This window comes from Protopterus annectens, chromosome 8.part0, assembly GCF_019279795.1.
Source record: "Protopterus annectens isolate FY-2018-M chromosome 8.part0, PAN1.0, whole genome shotgun sequence".
Lineage (NCBI taxonomy): Eukaryota > Metazoa > Chordata > Ceratodontiformes > Protopteridae > Protopterus > Protopterus annectens.
This window is the reverse complement of record NC_056741.1, coordinates 55,155,925-55,173,776: the sequence shown is the minus strand read 5'-3', so window position 1 is coordinate 55,173,776 and position 17,852 is coordinate 55,155,925. Positions and strand designations below refer to the sequence as shown.

The window sequence follows — 17,852 nt, the reverse complement described above, 5'->3', positions numbered from 1 at the left end:
CTTCCTTCCCCTACGGAGAATTTCCCTATCTTAGTAAGCTGTGTATTAAGGATTTAGATTTTGAGAAGGAAGTGCAATATGCAGTTGAAATGTTTCTTCAAAGGGGTTAGAATAGAAGGGATGTTGAAAGTGCTTTAGATGTCAGTTATTGTTATAATGGTAGTGAGGCGACTGTTAAAAGAGGGTTTAGAAAATTGGATAACAAAGAAATGAGTGACTTTCCCTTTTTTAATTATAGTACCCCATGATTTCATACCTCTAGAGAGCCGGTAAATGATAGGATATTTATTTTGTCACTATTTTTAATGTTCTTGGTGACGAAATTATTAGACTTTTGTATCATTTCTGGTCTATGCTATTTAGAGATAATAAATTATTCAGAATTTTAAGAGAACTCTTTAGTTTCTTTTAAAAAAAGAACGCAGTATAGCTGATGTTGTTCATAGTAGATTTAAGATGTCAGATGCTAAAGTTAATTAGTTTTCTCTAAATTAAGTACTTTTGTTTGTAGGAACTGTTCTATTTTTTCCTTTATTTTTCTAAGATCTGTGGTTAGTTTTAGCCCTAGCCAGTTTTTTTTTTTCCTGCAGTACCGTGGGAATTATTTGCTTTAAAGTGTCCCTGTGAGAAATTTTACATAGGGAAGAGTCAAAGAATGTTTAAAGTGAGGTTCCAGGAACTCATCAGGGATATAAAAAGTGGAAATTGTGATAACCCTTTAGCAGTTCACTTTAGGAATTACCATCAAAGTAATTTTAAACTTCTTAAAGCAAGTGTTTTGGAAAAGATTAATATTAATGTGAGTGAACCGACTTCCTTGAAAGATAAACTGTTGTATAAAGAAGCTATATTTTAAAATGTTAACTCCTGTGGGGTTAAATACAGAACTGATTTGGAAATATTTAATTAATTGATGTTTCTGATTTGTTAATTAATTTATTAATATGTGTATCTGTTGTGTGTTGCTTTACACATTTGTAGTACTCCTTGAAGGCTTTTTGCTGAGGCGCTAGAGTTATTAAACTATTTTGGACTTTTTCTGTGGCTGTTTGCTTTCTCTCTTGGTAGTCTGTGGTTTATTTTGGTAGTCTGTGGTTTGCTGATTATGGTTCATTACTTGGAAGACTCTTGTATTCATTGCTGTTATATCTTACAGTGCGTGTCTTTGAGGTGCAGGCTGTCATGGTAAGTTATCCCTATCTACTTTTCTTTCAAGAACAGTGTTGTGTTACACACTACTCCATCATCCGTAACTTGTGTTTTTTCTGAATTCACCAAGAATCAGGCCATCAATCTCCTTCTGCTGTAATCTGATCCAAAAAAACAAGGGAGAAAAGACTCTACCTTAGATGTGTACAAGTGGCTCAGGTATTGCCTTGACAGAACAAAGCCCATTCAGAATGCTGAAGAGCTGTTTGTTACCTGTGCAGTGGCTAAGAAAGGTTAACCTCCCTCTAAGCAATCTGTTGCACAGTGGTTGTCCTCTATTGTTTTTTGTTGCTCCCACCATGGTAAATCTGTTCCCGACAAGGTTATGTCCCACTCTACTAGGCCCTTTTCCTCTTTGGTGGCGTATTGGAAAAGGGGTGGACTTAGCATTCTAGAGGCAGCAACCTGGTGGTGTGTTCGCACCATCACGTCACATTCGAAGGTAGATTCCTTTTCCAGGTCCAGAGCAGCCTTTGCTAGGACCATTCTCCAGAGGCTCATGGATCCTATCATTCTACCTTCCAGGTAGAGTGGGATTTGGGAATGTACCCAAAATGCTATTGAAGTAGAGGGGATGACTAACATAGTAGAGCTGCACAAGTCTTTAATTGTAACAGCAAATTTTCAAATGTATCACCGCCTCAATGACAGCACCCGCTCACCATCCCTCAGATTGTGCTTAGCTGAGGTGGCTTTCAACCTCTCTGATTCACTTGATGGATTTGGTTGTTATGTAGTGTTGATAGGCTGTGAATTACTCTAGTAAGATGATTCTGGCTTCAGTTACTTTCCTTTCCTTTGTGGAAGTGAAAAAGCCTGAACCCTCACTTCTTAAATGTGAAGGCTCCTCTCTCAGGATATGCTCAGCCAGTCGGATCTCACAGTAAGAGAGGGGAAGGGAGTCTGTTTTGAAAGCTGGCCACGACTGGTTTCCTTAGCAAGTAACCAAATATGCCATTGAGGAATTTGAACATCTAGTGCAGGTAAGCAGGACTTGTGCAGCTGTACTTTCCCTCTAGAAGAGTGGCACGACATTGAAAAGTTTTTTTCCTTGGGTAGATTAAAGTGGCACAGTGGTGCAGGGTAAGTGTTGCTGTTTTCTAGCTGCAGGAAATCCGTTTTGGTTTTGAAATGCATGTGTGGAATTTGTCTGCCACATGTCACTTTGGCTTCCTTTTGCCTTCAGACACGTGATGTTTAGCTTGTTTTGTTGCTAATTGTTCTGAAGCATATTTACATGTTGATGTGCTGATGTGTGTAGTGCCCTGTGAAGGACTGGAATGTCACCAAGATGCAGACAAGTTTATACCCAGCCTTTCTTAAATAGACTGCAGTTCACAGTGAACCTGGAATTGGGGTAAATGGTTACATATAAAGTTAGGCTCAGTCTGCATTATTTCTTCAAAACCCAAATTGCAAACATCACTGCATATTCAAATTTAGATTCTAGACGGCAGCCTTTCTAGAGCTATCCGGATTTCTGTCATCTCAATCAACAGAGATTTGTGGTTGGTTCCATTTCCAAAAAGCCTCAAGCTTGTAAAAAAAAAAAAGTTTGAAGGGGAAAAAAAGACTTCTAGAATTGTGCTTTGTGAAGACTCGATATGTTTGCTTTCAGAATACCAGGATACCTGGGGTACCAGTATGAGGTAACACAGCTGCATTTACAGGTCTCTAATAGACTTGTCGGGTTTTCTCATTGCTGTCCTGTAACAGTTCAGCACTGCAGGGTTTGTTTTTTCCAGCTGAACAGAGACGCAGAGCATCATCACTGGAAGCTACTTGGGTTACACTCCCACCTTTGTAAAGTCTTTGTCTCAAGTCAGTTGCTTGGCTTACACTTCCATCTTTGAAGTCTGTATCTAGTCTGAAGTATCAGGAGCATTCCTATTGGATTCCATATTTTTGTAAGATTTCTGCTTCAGCAAATTATGTAGACTGCATTGTTTCCTTCAGCATTGTGTGCAGTTTTAATAAGAATGTTATTACAGATTATGGTTTTAAAAACAAAACAAAAAAAATCAATGCAGATATATTTTTTTTAGTTTAGTGCCTAATCTGTCTTTGAAAAGTTCAAATGCCCAGGAACTTTTTTGTCACAGTAGCATCCCTGCACCTAACCTGCTGCTTATTTTCTTTTGTGTGTGTGCCTTTTTTGGATTGGTTACTCTGCGCTGACTGTTTCAAATGCTTTCCATTTCCATTCCTTTTATAGTTTTCTCATAGTCCTGTCAACCTGCCACTCCTTGCTTTTATAAAGGCTTTATTCATCTTTGGTTGGATGAGCCAGGCACCCTCCCCTCCAGGGTGAGTAAGCTGCCTTAGGTTGGTCACTGGCAGCCCCCCCCCCCTTGTGGGGATGCTGTAGTGACCAGGTTACTATTAATCACTGGATGCCTGGGTGTAATAATCAGAGGCTTATTCCTTAGTTCTGCTGAGCTAATGAGGACTCTGTTCTTGTGTTAATGCAAGAGATCCGTGCTTATGTTGTGGGGCTGCTGGTAATGCAAGAGATCCATGCTTATGTTGTGGGGCTGCTGGTAATACAAGAGATCCATGCTTATGTTGTGGGGCTGCTGGTAATACAAGAGATCCGTGCTTATGTTGTGGGGCCGCTGGTAATGCAAGAGATCCATGCTTATGTTGTGGGGCTGCTGGTAATACAAGAGATCCGTGCTTATGTTGTGGGGCCGCTGGTAATGCAAGAGATCCATGCTTATGTTGTGGGGCTGCTGGTAATGCAAGAGATCCGTGCTTATGTTGTGGGGCTGCTGGTAATGCAGGAGATCCGTGCTTATGTTGTGGGGCTGCTGGTAATACAAGAGATCCGTGCTTATGTTGTGGGGCTGCTGATAATGCAAGAGATCCATGCTTATGTTGTGGGGCTGCTGGTAATGCAAGAGATCCGTGCTTATGTTGTGGGGCTGCTGGTAATACAAGAGATCCGTGCTTATGTTGTGGGGCTGCTGGTAATACAAGAGATCCATGCTTATGTTGTGGTGCTGCTGGTAATACAAGAGATCCGTGCTTATGTTGTGGGGCTGCTGGTAATGCAAGAGATCCGTGCTTATGTTGTGGGGCTGCTGGCAGATCCAGCACCGAACAATCTCACTCTTATTTTTCCTGCACTTCTGTGACAGGAAACCTAAATCCAAGGCAGAAATGACAAACATTTTCAGAGGGGAATCATTATATGCAAAATTGCTGAGTTTCAACTGTCGTTGATATGGTCTTCTGTTTATGAAGAACGTAGGAGTTCTGTTTTCTAACAAGCGAGTGTGACCTTGTTTGCAAATAGTGAATATTTTTAGTAGGGTTTTTTTTGCCTTACTACCACCACTACCAAATCTCAATTAATTTGTTAGGAGGTTTAGAGAATTACAGGTAGGTAGTAATTATGATAAGACAAAAAGGGTAAATTTTTTCAGCGTACTCTTACAAATGCAGGGCTGTTTGTTGCATTGCTCTGTGTTTTTGTATGCTTTATAGTGTTTAGTGTTTGTAACACATTTCTGAGATGTGTGTGCTGCAGTTGCATATTAGGCGTTTCCTTTTTTGTTGTATTCCTTACGTATTTTTTTACCTGTTCTGACATTTGTCTTTTACTGTCTGATTGTGTGAATATACTTTGTCGTTATTAGTAGTCAGATTACTTGTCATAAGATGGCAGATTTGCTTCAGAGTCTCTCATCTCTTACCAGAACATTCTCCTTTTGTCTTCTGACAGGTGTTGAGGGAGGCTTTGATGTTACAGCACAACAGTTTGAATATGAAGAAACCGTTGACATGTTCATCTTACCAGAGCACTTGTTCATCCCTCGAGATGGCTTCTCAGGCTTACCAGATGTTGTCCGGGAGAGGGTATGTTTGAGCCAGAAACTGTTTCCATTTTTCTGAATGGAGCTGGGAATTAACTTTCACAGTTCAATAAGTGTTGCTGTATGTGACGAAGCAGACTTTATTGTGATGGAAGTTTATACCACGGATTTAAACTAGGTACTTTTCAGTGCACATACAATTTCTGTGCCGTCATCTAGGTACAGGAGTAGAATCCCGCAGGAAGCGGAACATCGACATCTGACCAAAGCACTGATGGCAGTTCATACGGGATGTTCACCTTGAGTGCTGCAGAAATATTTTATCATAACAATGTTATTATGAGGGCTCTAATCTTCACACTAGGTGCTTCATGCATTCGTACAAGATTTATATCCGCATAGTTTGAAGTATTCAGCAGTTTAGTACGTCTGACACATTTGGCTGGTTTGTTCTTAAGTCGGTATTACTGGGGTGTGTGCTAAGGTGATGAGTAAACTGGGAGCATGAAATGTCACACTTTCATATGCATCCCTTGGATGGTTTTGTTGGCATGGTGTACAGCTTAACAAGGAGCTACGATAACTGCATATCAAAGAGTGGAAGCATGAATGTTTCTGTAGCTGACTAGGAAATTGCCTGGAGATGATGCATTACTTATAATGCATTGAAGTACTGGTGAAGTAACTTGGAAGTGCAGAGTTTACCTTTGTGTAGTTGTCTATTGGTAGACTCTTTGATTTTTGTAGTTCCTGCTCTTCTGCAACCACTAGCCCACTATAGTAGTTATTAGCTTATTTACTTCTCTGTTTTTGTCAAATTCCTTGAGGTCAGAAGAACAAGAAATAAGAACCAGGAATTGAAGCAGTCATTTAGTGGCAGTTGGGAGATGTTTGTGTGCACAAATGACTGATCTTGGTTATAGACAGCTGCAGTACTCAACTGATGCCTTACGCAATGGGCTAAATCAGTCCTCCCCCCAAGATGACCCTCACTGCCCCCCATCACCTAGATTTTCTGACTGAACCTGAGTTCCTGTGACTGCAATCTGTCCTCCATCCCTTTCTGCCACAACACTGTCTGAACAGTTGTACCATTCTTGTCTGTTAGACATAGTCTACTTGTAAATTACAAATTTCCTCTGCTTTGTTTAGAAAGTTTGTTCAGGTTTTCCTGTGCAACACAATTTCTACTATTCCACCTTCTTTTATTTCTGTCCTTCTGATCCCAAAACTGCATCTTTTGATAACAAAAAAGTTTTATTCCCATTAACATTTAATTCTATGTACTTCGTCCTCTTTCTGTAAACTGTACCTTTGTTTTTTTCTCCTCCAAAAAGGTCTCTATCTCCTTTTACTTTGTTGGTACATTTTATTCACCTTTAAAAGCATTTTCTTGGTGTTTATATTAATACTGTCTTCCATTTTAGTTTTCCTCCACAAATGTCATGCTTCTAATTTCACTGTCCTTTTTTCTTCTAGCAAAGTAGTTCATAAACTGCTATTCATCCTGAACCAGAGCTCTTACTGATTTGTTGCTTATTCCTGGCCTTCGTGTAAACTCGACTGTAGTAATGCATATACAGTGTAGCTAAGTATTTTATATAGTAAATTATTCCCTCATTTTTAACTGTTATTGTACAGTTCTCATAATGCCACGAAAGGAACATTTTCTGTAACTATCAGTTGCCATTTTACTATGTATATACTTATTTCCTCACTGTTAATCATTTGTACTGTTTAAGTACAAGTAGACCCCATTGTAAGTAACTTGGGTTGATAGGTGTGTACTAGGCTAATGGCCCTGGAGCCTTTACAAGCCTAGCCCATTGGATTACCCTGGCATCGTGCCACCCGACCTTAGTTCCTAGTGCCTCTGTTGAGTAGAGCCACTGGAGTGATCCCTGGGGAGAATTTATTTCCCGTCTACTCATCAAGATTTCTCTTGAAGAGGGTCAGTGAGGTGCTCTGCTTGACATGTATGGGAAGTCTATTCCATAGCATGGGAAGTCTCTGGGTTATGAACCTGTCCCTCCAGCATGTTCTGTTGATTGTGGGTTATGAACCTGTCCCTCCAGCATGTTCTGTTGATTGTGGTAATGATGAGGTCTCTGGAGCTTGTGGTGCGGAGGGATTGGGATTTCTTTAAATGTAGCGTTTCTAACAGAGCTGGGTCAGACATGGCTTTGTAAGTCAAGCAGAGATCGCCTCTGAGTAGGCGATATGTGACAGAATAGTTGGAGTTTTTTGTGTCTGTCCATGTAGTGCAAGTGTTTAAGGCCTGGGATCCTCTTTGTGAGGTACTTTTGCGGCCTCTCCAGTTGTTGCAGGTGTCTAGTGAGGTACATGCCAAATGGGGCATTGTACTCAATGATTGGCCTAATGAGGGAAGAGTAGAGGGAGACAATGACGTGTTTCTTCCTGGATGCAAAACCTTTAGTAATGAGATGTGCCACATAGAAGGACTTTCTGACCACAGTGGCAACCCTGGTGGTCATAAGAGGTTGCTTTCAGTCTGTGTTACCACATGTTTTATAACGCCATCTGTGTTTGGTGGACTACCGTTGATGTGGTAATTCATGGGAACCAGGTTTTTCCCAAAGGGGATGACTACACATTTTTTGGCATTGAGCTTAAGGCCATGGTTCTGACACTAGTTGTTGGTCTCAGTGAAGCCTTTCTGTAGGATGTCAACATCACTTGGGGAATTAATAATGGCTCCCAACTTGCAATAGACTGTGAACTTTGTCAGCCAGAGTCCCTTTGTGTTGGCCTGGACTTCAGAGAAGTAGGTACCTAACAGGAGAGGACCCAGGACTGGACCCTGTGGGACTCCACTCATGACTGGTCGGCAGTCTGACTTGGAGTCCACTACTTTCACACTGTGGGTTTTATCTGTGAGCCAGTTTGCAACCCACCTAGTGATATAGGGATTGATGCCTAGCTTAGTGAGTTTTTTCTATGATTTCTGAGTGGGGAATGATATCAAAGGCCTTTGCCAGATCAAGGTAGGCTGTATGAACCACCTTGCCTTCGTCCACAGCTCTGGTGACTGGTACATAAACAAGCAAGGAGGCAGCAGGTTATACCAATTTGGCAGACTGAGTAGACTAATGCAGAGGGCCTGGGACCTGGTCTCCTAAAAAAGCATGTCTTCTCACCTTGTATATCTCATCACAGGACAGTGTGTTGGCAGACACATTAAGCAGGACCTTGGAGGACCTTCACAAATAGACACTGAACAGACAAATCTTCCTGGACATCCTTCGCTGTTGGGGGACTCATCAGATAGATCCATTTTCCACCAAGAGCAACAAACACCTTCTCTTTTGCACCAGGGACCCTTATCTCTCTGCTTGGAGATCAAGTGCTTTATTTTTTTAGTGGACAGAAAAGCTAGTCTGTTTTCCTCCACAAATGCCCATAGCAGAACCTTTGGAAGGGGAAGTGAAGATCCCAGACGGAAAAAAAAAAAAAAAACCTTTTACTAGTCTCCCCTTTTTGACCAAGACAGCATCGGTTCCCTCTTGTGTTTCATTCAGCCACAGGAAAACCTGCAGACTGTCACACCAGTTGGCCCTTTTTGCTGAACAGAAAGGAGCATTACCACATCTCAGCCTGTCCTCACTAAATTTAAGCTTGTGAATGATAGTATTCCAATTTCTTTCAGGCACCGATTTTAAGAGGATGCAGGTAAGATTCTCCAAGAAGTGAGGAGAACCACCAGTATTTGTCATTTGTTGACAGGGATTGTCCAACTAAACAAAAGCTCTTTTTCAGCGGAGGCCCAGGGAGAAAAGCTCTACAGAAAGTTACAATTTTATTTGACATTTGTTAACTGGGTTGGTCCAACTGAGCCAGAGCCCCATTTTCAGTGGAGACCCGAGGAGAAAAGCTCCAGAGATTTTACAGACACAGAGAACAAATTTTAACATAGTTAATTAATCAAAACATAGTTCAAATAGCAGTAGTAGTACAGTTACAGGTTCCTGAGATGTACAGAAAAAAATGTGAACAAGATAAAAATACGAAGCACAGAAAGGTAAATGGTTCTAACATAAGCATAGTAATAAAAGTGAGAGAATTGCATAATAGGAAGTAAAACCTGCAAGGTTCACAGTGTACAGTTCTCACAATACTTCATATATGCTACAACACACATGATAGGAAGTAAAACCTGCAAGGTTCATAGTGTACAGGTCTCACAATACTTCATATATGCTACAACACACGATAGGAAGTAAAACCTGCAAGGTTCATAGTGTACAGGTCTCACAATACTTCATATATGCTACAACACACATGATAGGAAGTAAAACCTGCAAGGTTCACAGTGTACAGGTCTCACAATGCTTCATATATGCTACAACACACATAATAGGAAATCTGAAGTAGTTAACTTCATTTGCTCAGCAACCTGTGGGTATCTGATCTGAGCCGGCAGCTTTCCAAGCTAAAAGATCCGAGCTCCAAGCTCCTCCCCCTACCCATAATGCCCTGCCATCTCCCTCTAACCCTCCGATCTCGTTTGCCGCGGCTTCTGTAAGCTTATTAGAACCAGCTCCAATATTGGTATCGTGAGTTTAGGCTTTTTTATATATATATTTCCTGTCAGAATTTTCTATCCCTTTGTGTGACTGAATCCCTTATAACTCTTTTAGTAATTTTAGCTACTTTTAACAAAACTCTTACCTCTATTTTTAGCTTATTTCCCTCCCCTGCCTGTGTGTGAAGGTGTGTGAGTGTGGGCCTTTTTTCCTTTCTAGAATGTCCGAAGGCCCCAAAGCTGTGTTTTTCAAATGCTCCGAGTGTGGCCATAAGCTGTCCCCAGTGGATGGCCACATTCGGTGCGTTATTTGTCTGGGGGTTGAGCACCTCTGTTCGGGCTGCACTATTTGTGCAGCCTTCAACCCCAGGGCTTTGAGGGATAGGAGGATGAAGTTAATCCTTGCGGACCTTTTGCCCCTGGATTCCACTTCGAACTCCTTCTCCGTGGGGCCAGCCGTGGCTGCGGCTGCCCCACTTACCGCTTCCGAACCCCTGGCTGGGTCTCAACCTCCCTCTTTGGCCCAAGAGGAAAGGGATGGTAGAAAGAGAGACAAGAGGGGAGAGTGAGAGGGAAAAGGATAGGCACCGCAGCCACAAGAGGCAGTCCGAATCTGTCCCTTCAGGCCCGCCGTCCAAGCAGCTTGCCTCTCCCCGCAAGGTCTCCAGGTCTTCTCCCTCCCAGCTTTGTTCTCCACGTTTCTCCTCAGAGCTGGAGGAGGAAACCCGGTCACCTTCGAGGTCGTCTAGGCAGCCTTCCCGGCCGGCCACGGCGGCTTTGTCCAGATCTACAAGAAGTTTATCCGATGCTGACATGGACCGGATGATGCGTCGATTTCTGCAGGCCCAGATGCAGATGGGAGTGCTCTTGTCTCAACCCCCCTCGGGGGGGGGGGGGGAGCTCGACCCCTTTTTCCGCCCCCCCCCCCCATTGCTCCTTCTCCGACCAGCCTTCGGGTTTCGGAGCCGTCAGATCCGTCTAGCTTTGGAGCCGAGGTGATGGCGCCAGCAGTGGTTTCTTCGGCGCCGACTATACCCTCGAGTCTGTCGGATCCTCCTTCGGATCCGAGCTCTCGGGGCCGTGGGTTGAGCGTCAGATCCGGAGGAGTTAGTGGGCCTTCGGCTCCGTTGAGGTCGGAGCGCACTGCTCTTTCAGATCTGATCGGATCATCTCCGAAGCCGATCCACTTTCCGGATCCTAGGAGACTGCTTTTGGATCCAAGAGAAGGCAGTTCTCCCTCTGTGTTCGACATCGTGAAGAGGGTTCTTTCGAGGGATTCGAGGCCCCAGGCTCTTGCTACGGATCCGCCCGCCATTCCCTCCCAGACGGGCCTGTCCTCCATCATCCGGCCCCAGGGACAGCCTGCGCCTACGTCCCAGATAGTTCCCCTGGAGGAACAGGACATTGTTGGTGAGGCCTCCTCTGACAGCCCCCCCCCCCCCCCTGAAGAGGTCCCTCACAAACGGAAGTGCAAGAGGAGGCACTTGGACTCACCAGAGTCCCTCACGGAGGATACAGACTTGGAGGAAGGGGAAGGTTCCCCAAGGTCACCCCCCCCCGAAGACGTCTCCTTCGGAGACATTATGGAAATGTTACTCATTACAGGGGGGTGGTCTGCCCAAAAACCTTCCTCCGGATGAGTCTGTGTTTCTGGAGGCGTTTGACGCAGGCCCATCTACCTCTTGGATGTCCCCTCCCACCGACCCCCTGGTAGACCTCATAACTACCAGGGCATGGAAGGAGCCGGACACTGTCGAGCCAATACCCAAGAGACCGGACAGGATCATCAGCCCTCCCACGGACAGGACAGTTTGGAGCAAGGGTGCCCCAGTGGATGCCATGGTGGTGGCGGCTGACACTAAAAAGGAATTAGCACAGGAGAGTTCCTCAGTGCATTCTCCAGACAAGGAGTCTCTGATGATGGACCGTTTGGGAAAGCGGATGTTCTCTTCAGCTACCTTCTCTGTAAGGTCACTGAATTATATGGCACACGTGGTTCGGCTCCAGCGGGACCTAATTAAGGAGTACGCTGGGTCACCCCCAGAGTCCATGTCGGCCGAGGACAAGAGGACCTTCTCTTCTCGAATGGCCACTCTCAAGTCAATCACCGACACATCTGTGTGGCTTCTCGCATGCTACGGAGGGAGCAGCTCGAGCTAGCGGAACAGGTGTCATCTTACGTAGACGGGCCTGGCTCTGTCTCTGCAATTTTGCGGAACCCTTCAAGGTGTCCTTCGCGAACGCCCATTTTGACGGTTCTACGCTCTTTGGCAAAACCGTCCGCGATATGCTCCTCCAGAGCGAGAAAGACGGGAAGACGTTGTCTGCCGTCGTGATCCGCTTTCCGGCTCCTCTGAGGTCCTACTCCAGGAACCAAAGAGGACAGAAGAAGATGTGGCTCCGGAAAGCTCAGCAATCCTGTTTTGCTCCGGATCCCTCTTCCTTCAGAGGCAGAGGAGGACAGGATGGACGCTGGCCCAGGGGCAGAGGGGGTCCGAAGAATTTTGGGGCGAGAGAACCTTTTTCGGATCGACCCATGCAGCAGCCCTGAGGGGTTGCCCGACTGCTCCTCTTTGAAGGCAGTCGGAGGGCGCTTCTCAGAATACCTAGCGAAATGGGAGTCCATTACGACAGATCGCTGGGTGCTCTGAATCATATCCAGAGGCTATTCAATTCCTTTCCTATCTCGCTCTCCCCGATCAACAAAACTCCCCGATGTTCCACCCGATCAGAGGGAGGCAGCAGCCTCAGAAATTCGAGGGATGCTAAGAAAGAGCTATCTAGTGCGTCCCCCCCTCCCCCGAACAATCCAGATCAGGCTTTTACTCAGGTTATTTTAGTGCCAAAAAAGACGGGGGACTTATAACCCATTCTCGACCTGTCAACACTGAACCTGTCAGTCACCAAAGAAAAATTCCAGATGGTCACTATTCAATCCATTCTCCCTCTCTTGCAGGAGAACGACTGAATGTGCTCGATAGACCTCAAGGATGCGTACTACCACATTCTGATGGACAGACGATCCAGAAGGTTCCTCCGCTTCCGCCTGGGAGCCAGCCATTATCAGTTCAGAGTCCTACCCTTTGGTCTCACCACATCCCACAGGGTGTTCACTAAGGTCATGGCAGTTGTAGGGGCCCACCTGGGGCTTCAGGGAATACAGGTCTTTCCGTACCTGGATGACTGGCTCCTAACCGCACCCACCAGGCATCAACTCTGCTCAGGCAGAGACTACGTTTTACACCTAGCCCGTCACATAGGGATCACAATAAACTACCAGAAGTCCTCCCTTTAACCTACTCAAATTTTGGAATTCATAGGGGCCAGGATAGACACTACTCAATCCAGAGCCTTTCTAACAGCGGACAGACTTCGCAGTCTAAGCCTTCACATTCTAGACCTCTTACAATCGTCAGCTCCCCCAGCGGAACTAGTCCGGAGGGCCCTGGGATCCATGGCAGCGGCCATCAATCTGTCGCCCTTCGCTCACCTGAAGATGAGAATCCGTCAGTGGACATTACAAGTTCAATGGTCCATTCTTTTTCACCCCCTGTCTACTCCTATTCCCCTCAGCAGAATTTGCAGGGAGTCTCTTCTTTGGTGGCTCCGCTCCAAAGATCTTCGAGAAGGCCGCCCCTTTGTTATACCCCCTCCCCAAGTCACTGTGACCACGGACACATCTCTCCTCGGGTGGGGGGGGGGGCATTGAATGGGCAGATCTGTCCAAGGCATGTGGACTTTCACAGAGACCTCATTGCATATCAATGTCCTGGAGATGAGGGCAGTGCTTCTAGTGTTGCAGGCTCTCCATCCCTTCTCCCTCCAGGAACTATTGCACTTCAAACAGACAACATGTCTGTAGTCTGGTACATAAACGGGGGGAACCAGATCCTATCCACTTTGCAGGGAGGCAATGAGAGTATGGGAATGGGCGGTATCCACCAACCGCTTTCTCATAGCAACGCACATCCCTTGTCGGTCAAACATCTTGGCGGACAGGTTGAGTCGGGCGATCCTCTCACCTTACGAGTGGTCTCTGAATCCAGCAGTAGCGAAACAAATCTTCCTCCAGTGGGGTCAACCTTGCTGTGATCTCTTTGCTTTGCCTTCGAACACAAAGTGCAGCGAGTTCTTCGCTCTGATTCCCCCACCAGGGGAAGCCCCCAGAGATGCTCTAGTTCATGCTTGGCCATCCGGTCTTCTGTATGCTTATCCTCCTCTTCCATTGATGGCAAACTTCTTGCAGAAAGCTCATCGGTTGGGGAGCAGAGTTCTCCTCATAGCCCCATTCTGGCCTCGTCAAACCTGGTTCTCTTACCTGCGGTCTCATCTAGTACATCCTCCCTGGATCTTAGATCCCAATCCGGATCTGATCTCTCATCCTTTAGGATTGTAGACCCCAGACCTGGACTACCTCAAGCTCTCAGCTTGGTTGATCCAGTTCCCCTAATGGTTAGGACTCCCGGTATATCTTCCTCGGTTAAGGCCATCCTGGTGGCCGCCCATAAACCGTCTACCAGGAAAATCTACAAGAGTAAATGGAAACGTTTCTCTGTCTGGGCGGAGCATAGGAACTTGGACCCCTTCACAGCTCCTATCCCAGCAGTTCCAGACTTTCTTTCTCATACCTTTGATCAAGGAGCTAGTGCTTCCACTGTTAAAGTTCATTTGGCAGCTATTTGCCACTATCACGTTGGAAACAGTTCAGGGCCCCTAGCATCCTCCAAGATATGCAAAACATTCATGAAAGGAACCTTTTTGTTAAGACCCCCTATTAAAGATGCAGTGCCTCCATGGGATCTTATCCTAGTTCTTCAAGCTCTGACTGGGCCTCCTTTTGAACCCGCTGCTTCAGTCGACTTAAAATATGTATCTTGGAAGACGGCCTTCCTGATTGCCATTACTTCTGCTAGAAGGATATCGGAGCTTCACGCTCTTTGCAGTAAGCCTCCATACATCATCTTTCATAAAGACAGTGTCTCCCTCAGGACTAGTCCCTCTTTTCTGCCCAAAGTGTCTTCAGAAGCCAACATCAACCAGTCCCATCAATCTACCTGTCTTCTTTCCAAATTTCCAAAACAGAAGAGAATACAAACTTCATTGTCTGGATGTTCACAGACAGTTACGTTTTTACTTAAACAGAACAGCAGATCTTCGAAAATCTGATCGTTTTGTTTCCTTTGCAAAATCATGCCTGGGGAAGCCAGTCACTAAAGTAACCTTAGCCAGATGGATTTCCCAGTGCATTCTCCTAGCATACAAAAGTTCTGGTCGTCCTGAGCCCCCGAGAGTGTGAGCCCATTCTACTCTATCTATGGCTACTTCTGCTGCTTTCTGGTCAAGGGTTTCTTTGGATGACATTTGTTCAGCATCTACTTGGGCTTCCTCTCATACCTTTATTACACACTATAAACTGGATTTAATATCCAGAGGACGTGCATAGTTTGGCTCCGCAGTGCTCTGGAATATCCTTCCATAAGGGCCTTCCAAGTTGCTAGTAGCTGGGGACTCTGTCCCACAGGTTGCTGAGCAAATGAAGTTAACTGCTTCAGATAAAGAAGTTATGTACTCACCATAACGTTCCATCTGAGTAGGTAACTTCATTTGTCTGCAACCGACCCTCCCTCCATCCCCTGGACCCTTAGTTCGTTATCAAAGGATCAGGGTATGTCCTTGTTCACTTGACATCACTGGAACGTATTGTAATCCTTTCCTAGGTTATAGAATTTCTATTGCCTTTTTTTTTTTTTTTTTTTTTTTTTCTGGCAAACTCAATCTGAGGGTTAGAGGGAGATGGCAGGGCATTATGGATAGTGGGAGGAGCTTGGAGCTTGGATCTTTTAGCTTGGAAAGCTGCCAGCTCTGATCCGAATCAGATCCGATACCCACAGGTTGCAGACAAATGAAGTTAACCTACTCAGATGGAACATTATGGTGAGTACATAACTTCTTTGTACAGTGTACAGGTTTCACAATACTTCATATATGCTACAACACACACAATAGGAAGTAAAACCTGCAAGGTTCACAGTGTACAGGTTTCACAATACTTCATATATGCTACAACACACATAATAGGAAGTGAAACCTGCAAGGTTCACAGTGTACGGGTTTCACAATACTTCATATATGCTACAACACACATAATAGGAAGTGAAACCTGCAAGGTTCACAGTGTACGGGTTTCACAATACTTCATGTATGCTACAACACACCTAATGGAAAGTAAAACCTGCAAGGTTCACAGTGTACAGGTTTCACAATACTTCATATATGCTACAACACACATAATAGGAAGTGAAACCTGCAAGGTTCACAGTGTACGGGTTTCACAATACTTCATATATGCTACAACACACCTAATGGAAAGTAAAACCTGCAAGGTTCACAGTGTACGGGTTTCACAATACTTCATATATGCTACAACACACATAATAGGAAGTAAAACCTGCAAGGTTCACAGTGTCTGGTTTCACAATACTTCATATATGCTACAACACACATAATAGGAAGTGAAACCTGCAAGGTTCACAGTGTACGGGTTTCACAATACTTCATATATGCTACAACACACATAATAGGAAGTAAAACCTGCAAGGTTCACAGTGTACGGGTTTCACAATACTTCATATATGCTACAACACACATAATAGGAAGTGAAACCTGCAAGGTTCACAGTGTACGGGTTTCACAATACTTCATATATGCTACAACACATCTAATGGAAAGTAAAACCTGCAAGGTTCGCAGTGTACAGGTTTCACAATACTTCATATATGCTACAACACACATAATAGGAAGTGAAACCTGCAAGGTTCACAGTGTACGGGTTTCACAATACTTCATATATGCTACAACACATCTAATGGAAAGTAAAACCTGCAAGGTTCGCAGTGTACAGGTTTCACAATACTTCATATATGCTACAACACACATAATAGGAAGTGAAACCTGCAAGGTTCACAGTGTACAGGTTTCACAATACTTCATATATGCTACAACACATCTAATGGAAAGTAAAACCTGCAAGGTTCGCAGTGTACGGGTTTCACAATACTTCATATATGCTACAACACACATAATGGAAAGTAAAACCTGCAAGGTTCACAGTGTACGGGTTTCACAATACTTCATATATGCTACAATACACCTAATGGAAAGTAAAACCTGCAAGGTTCACAGTGTACGGGTTTCACAATACTTCATATATGCTACAACACACACAATAGGAAGTAAAACCTGCAAGGTTCACAGTGTACAGGTTTCACAATACTTCATATATGCTACAACACACATAATAGGAAGTGAAACCTGCAAGGTTCACAGTGTACGGGTTTCACAATACTTCATGTATGCTACAACACAAGTTCCTTGCTAGAAGTAAAACCATGTCAGATATTGTTGTCTTGACTAGAAGTTACAGTTGCAAGTAGGTTTGTTAAGTAGATATTTGAGGGTCATTTTTAATTCTTGAGGTGAGGTTATTTTTCTAATGTCAGGGAAAAGCTTGTTCCAGTTTTGAGCTGGGGAGTAGCTGTATAATTTTTTTTTCAATGTTTTTATTAAGTTTAACAATTTCCAGTTGTTGAAAATTAGAGCTTCTGTGGTTACTAGCTGGAGTATACAGAGGGACAAGTGAGGAGATGCTAGGACAGGCAGAGGGCTTGCCAAGTAGATTTTCTTGCTGGTGCCATAGAAATAACCAGGATCCTAACAAACCGGAGGTGTTTTCCATCCTAAAATACTTATGTGAACTCGTGGATGCAGGTTTGGTCTACTCCTCGCCAACCTATCTCCCATCTGTGTCTGTCTGCCCCTCAGCCCTCCTGCTTTATCCAGATGTTCTTCGTGTTTTACTGTTGCAGTCATTACATTTGGGTAATCTGCTGGCAGGCTGCCCTCAGTCGGCCTGAATAACAAAGTCTTGGGTCCTGCGTCGGTTGCTGTCAGGTTGTCAGGGGTATAAAACATGCAGCCGACACCATTTTATCCAGTCTTTCTTGCCGCGCGGTGCCCGAAGCAGAAGCAGTTCCAAGTGCCGGTCGGCAGACTCCTGAAATTTTTGTATTAGAGTTTCAGAACCGAAGTCTTCAGACTTAAGCTAAGCACCCAGTTGGGGAAACTTTTTCTTGCTCCTTACCGATGTTAGTAAAAGTTAATAATTGCATTACTTGTGGGAAGCAAATAACTCGTAAGGATTTTCATTTGTACTGTATTACTTGCCTAGGCCCTGATCACAACGTGCCTTGCTGTCGGTTTTGTGCTAGATTTAACCATTGCTC

At 44.5% G+C, this 17,852-nt stretch overlaps 1 protein-coding gene across 3 annotated transcripts in view; it reads left to right on the top strand.

Moving 5' to 3' along the window:
- The window catches only part of USP5 (ubiquitin specific peptidase 5), a 2,313,977-nt gene that overhangs the window by 401,578 nt on the left and 1,894,547 nt on the right, over positions 1 to 17,852 (top strand). For all 3 annotated transcript variants that reach the window (XM_044079605.1, XM_044079604.1, XM_044079606.1), the window contains exon 4: positions 4,937 to 5,070. In XM_044079605.1, coding sequence (XP_043935540.1) covers positions 4,937 to 5,070 — 134 coding nt within the window. The remainder of the gene's footprint in view (positions 1 to 4,936; positions 5,071 to 17,852) is intronic.